The sequence below is a fragment of the Pyxicephalus adspersus genome, chromosome 9 (genome assembly GCF_032062135.1).
Source record: "Pyxicephalus adspersus chromosome 9, UCB_Pads_2.0, whole genome shotgun sequence".
NCBI lineage: Eukaryota > Metazoa > Chordata > Amphibia > Anura > Pyxicephalidae > Pyxicephalus > Pyxicephalus adspersus.
In genome coordinates, this window is record NC_092866.1 from 54255978 (window position 1) to 54260912 (window position 4935).

General features: G+C 38.0%; 1 protein-coding gene across 1 annotated transcript in view; it reads right to left on the bottom strand.

Moving 5' to 3' along the window:
• The window catches only part of LOC140337754 (astacin-like metalloendopeptidase), a 10139-nt gene extending 5910 nt beyond the window's left edge, over positions 1 to 4229 (bottom strand). The window contains exons 1-4 of the mRNA XM_072421552.1: positions 4217 to 4229; positions 3048 to 3101; positions 2170 to 2307; positions 567 to 684 (exon numbers count right to left, since the gene is read on the bottom strand). Of these exons, the coding sequence (XP_072277653.1) occupies positions 567 to 684; positions 2170 to 2307; positions 3048 to 3101; positions 4217 to 4229 (323 nt within the window). The remainder of the gene's footprint in view (positions 1 to 566; positions 685 to 2169; positions 2308 to 3047; positions 3102 to 4216) is intronic.
• Between the last annotated feature and the right edge of the window lie 706 nt (positions 4230 to 4935).

Genomic DNA, 4935 nt, shown 5'->3' on the forward strand with positions numbered 1-4935 from the left:
CGCTTGGGCCTGATTTATTAAAGTTTCCAAGGCTGGAGAGGATACACTTTCATCAGTGAACCTGGGTGATCCAGCAAACCTGGAATGGATCTGGTCCTGGATTGAAAACATTTGCTAACAAATAGCAAATGACTTTTAAGAAATCCAATCCAGGTTTGCTGGATCACCCTTCCAGCTTTAATAAATCAGGCCCATTGTGTGCATACTCATTTTTTTTCTATATAAATTATCTATATACACATAGGAAGCCATATTTATTCATTATATATGCAGATTCTGCTTTGCAGTATTACATAACAAGTGTGCTTTTCTATAAAATAGCAGTCATCTAATTGTTGTGGGCATATCTTTATATAGAGGGTATGTATGACACCATTCGCCAATGTTTGGGGAGGCATGAAGACAACTATAATTGTAGGGTGGGGGTAAAAGGCTACCATTGGCCATCAATGCAAACTGTGTGCCACAGAGTAAATTTACCCTTGAGCCCTAGCATCAAATTCTGCAATAAACAACATGATTGGTGGTTACTCCATCATTTTTTTGGAAGTTCAGCATGTACTTACCCATCTATTGAACGGATCTGGATATAATCAGTCTCAATCTTACGTTCCACAAAACGGATGCAGGTTAGAGAGGTGTATTCCTGAATAGCAGAATAGATGATTGCAGACTCAGCAGAGCCTAGAAAAGAAACACAAATATACGCTAAGTCTTAGGTAATAAATTGTTTGTAGCTTTATTAAAGCATAATTCTTTGAAGTCAAGCTTCCAATATATGATAGAACTACCGCAAAGTATTGTATATGGTGGTAATAAAATAAAACCGTGCTGCGGTATTATCTGTAGCTTTGGGCTTGACCTGGTTAGATCAGCTGAATTGCTTCCTCATCTCCTGGGTCTCAGCTGTGTCAGACATCCTTAAGCTATAAAGTTACTTTCATTAATTAAGTATATGTAAAACAAAACTTTTTACTAGATTTATACTGAGTAGGGAAACACTTTCCTTGTCAGCCAGAAGTATTTAGGGGTCATTTAGATCTGCATGCTTTACATATGCACATGCATTATTGTGTTTATATACAGCAATAAAGTGTGTTGCATTGAGGGAGCCTACTGAGGTTTCATATACCCCAACATGCTGATATAAGCAATAATGCAACCTCCTTAGTTGCATTTTTTAAAATAAGCAACTGAGGAGGTTCCTAAGGAATCAGGTGATTGGAGCCCACAGGTTCCAGTAGTGTGTTCTCCGCTTGGGCCTGATTTATTAAAGTTTCCAAGGCTAAAGAGGACACACTTCCATCAGTGAAACCTGAAATGGATCTGCTCCAGAATTCAAAACATTTCCTAGCAAATAGCTAATGACTTTGAAGAAATCCATTCCAGGTTTGCTGGTTCACCCAGCTTCACTGATGAAAGTGTATTCTCTGCAACCTTGGAGAGCTTTAATAAACTAGACCCTATGACTGCAAGTTATTTGAAGGCCAATTGTACAACGATGCAGAGTTTCTCAACTTTTTTGAGACGGCAGAACCCTTGAAATAACTTTCAGGTACTGGGGAACCCTTGACAATAACAACCCTAAGTACACAAGGTTTGGTATGGATGGAGAAAAGAGACCCATGTAGTGATCAGCAATGGTGGAGGACATAGCAGAAGAAGATTTATAGTGCAAGGTAGTGTATGGAGGAGCCTCAAACAATAGAGGAAAATATCGTTCTATTGACCCTCTTTCCTAGCTGTGGGGTATTAAGCAAATCTACTAGGAAACAGGCAGAACTAAAGAGCCAGGCGATTGTAGGTTGTGGCAGCGTGCTATCTCTCTCTTTCTCTTATGGAGGTCTCCTGCCTCCAATATTCTATCTATAGGTAAGTTCACTCACAACTATTTTTAACATATTTGGTGACTGCTACAATGGTGCTAACAGATAGCGAGCAAAAGGACACACTGGGCCCTCATTATTCTTCTTTCTCAATGGGGAAAGGGGTCCCATTCCAAATTTTTATTTGAGCTCCCACTGATTTCTAGCTGTTCTTCTTCTTCTTGGGTGTTCCATTATTATATTAATTCTTTTCTCAGGGCTTTAGGGAATTCCAGAATGTTTATGATATCTTCCATATACTGCAGGTAGTATCGGTCCTTAGTAAGTGTTGAAGGCAGCTTACTGTAGTCAGCAGACAAGGTGTAGGGAACAGAAACAATTCCAGAGGATTTTGGCCAGAAGCAAGACTGTCCCATGCATGATAGAGCACTTCGACTGGATTTTACAGCAATATCCCCATGATGGATCAACTTCTTAATGCCTGTAAGATTAAAAAACAGATTTATCATTGGTAATGGTTTAAATACCCTGGAAAGAACCTAAAGCAAAGATATGGCGTGTAGACTATTGGCTTGGACTTGCCAAAGGTTCCACATGTCTCTGTGTATCACTATTGCTTCTTCTTATCAGAATGCCATCTACCATCATAATGTTAACCAGTATAGACAATATTTGTGTATAGACAACTGCAGATGACATATTTGTATACAGAATGAAGAAATATATCAGTAAATTCCAGTCTGTTCAATAAAGGAAATCCAAAAATTCTTAAAAGAGCTTTAAGCCAACATATGATGTGTAGGCCGATAGTTTACACTTGTCTGAGTTTGGTCTTCATGTATCAGTAGACGGTATCATGTACTATCATAATGATGTCAGTATAGTTTCTTACATTGTTTACTATATTATTATTTCCTATATTTGTCACTCACTAACCTAAATATACCAGCTGTACTGAGTGTATATGTAGATGTTCCATCTCTAATTACATTCTAACACGTATGGGAGACATGGTCCACACCGGCTGGTGCGTCCCCCCATCGGGGTCCTTCTACTGACCCGCTCGGGGGCTCACCGGCCAAAATTTTTTGTGGATCACCGGTTGGAAACCACTGTTTTAAAGCATATTTCACAGTACATGGCTAGGATATCTACACAACCTATTAGTGGAATATCTTGATTTAGTTGGTCATTGTATAAGAACTGTAATAGACTGTGTACCTTTGTTTTGCTTAGCTATGATGCTGAAGATATCCTCTTCGCTCTCCCCAGCTCCTGTAAAACATAATATATTACTTATTCAGGGTGTTGCATTCAAGATAAAGCCCATTTCAATTAATATATAATATTATAAATTCAATTAGAAAATAAATGTTGACTGCTCAGAATTTCAAAGAGCCTTAGGGGATACAACTGTCAAGTGACACTGTGAGAAGTGACAATTGACACAAGGGAAAGGTTAGACTTTTTTGCCAGTGATGGAAAGTGATGGTGTAGAAATGCAGATATGGGGTATATGGGGAATCTCAAAGGTCATTAAACTTTTTTTTACTGTTACAGCCATGGACAAGGATAAACGGCCTAACCCCTTAATTAGCGCTGTGTCGGTACTTGTTAGGCCCTGGCACCATAAACTTAGTCCCTAGATCAACCTTTCTCAAACTTGACATTTCTCAAAACTGTACCCCATAGGAACCCTTTAAAATATATTCAGGTCACAGGGAACACCTGCTAAAACCAAGTCATTAGGTGGCAGTGGAATAAATAATTCCCATTGCATTATTGGTGAGCTGAAAGAAAGTTCCCCTTGGTCTAAATGCCACCCTAAAGATAGATAAAATAATCACGAGCGTCATGCTGCTGACTATGAAAAGGGGTCTTGGCTGAAGAACTATGCAGGCACCAAAAAATTGGAGGTCAAACGTCCACACCTCAAGTAACCCCTGGTACCCTTTGGAGGAGCCCTAGTGTTCCATGGAACCTTGGTTGAGAATAGCTGCTCTAGATCTCTAGTCAATTTCTTGGGTCCCAGGCATGCACCCACCTATTCCCAAGGTAAGTAAGATAACTTCTAACCCACAAAACGTAGGTCTAGTAGAGCAAAGGTAGAATTTGTTATTTTGGGTTGTAGATATCCTTGTATATAGTTCATCCTCTAGTGTTGGACAAAGGGTGTAGAATAAGCTTCCTGTCCGAAATTGGAAGATTGTCTACACCTAAGGATTAGAAGGTACCAAAGGAAAGAATAGGACACAAAAGACAATAAAAAGGCATCTCAGAGTCCATGATTGCCCCAGAACAGAATGCTTCCCCCTACTCAAAAGGTAACTCCATTCTGTTGTCATTGCCTCTAAAGGTTATGCAACAAAATATTAGGTTAAGGGACTCACTATCTTTGTTCATGCTGTTTTCATTTGTGTTAAAACATGACAAAATATGTTGAATCAACCAATTTGTAAAAGTTTATACATACACATCAATTTTTATGTAAGACAGTTATTGGTGGGACCAATACATTTTTGATTGATAAATGATTACATCTCCAAAATCTGAAAATCACTAATCAGGAAAAGTGAGAAAATTAAAAACTGGATAGCTATTTTTTATGGTACTCATTACAGCTAATCAGAAAAACACTTTTTTGTGTATCAGGAGATTCTGTTTTGTACTTGGCTAGAGTAATTCACTAACCGTCATCAACATATTGAAAATCAAAAAAACATAAAGTGTAATGCTGATACTCACCATCTTGGTAGTCAGTTGCAAGTAAAAACTGTAAAAAATATTTGCAATATTTTTTTACTGCATGTTCAGTTTACATCATATTTTACAGATAGATTTAGAAACCATTACATTATTGTTCATTTTAATTCTTAAGTACATTACAATCAAAATAAACGTGTAGCATGAAACTACATATAGGGAACATAACCTACCTGTCATGGAAATGTGAAAGTCTGGTATACCCTAAATTACTAAATGGTCCTCATATATAAACCTTCTGGTTGCTTTATTGTAGTTCTGGGAAACCCAATTCCCAACCTGTATAGTCTAAGGATTCTTAGCTCTGCTCATAATGTTTTGTTGCATTTGGGCACTTGTTGAGATA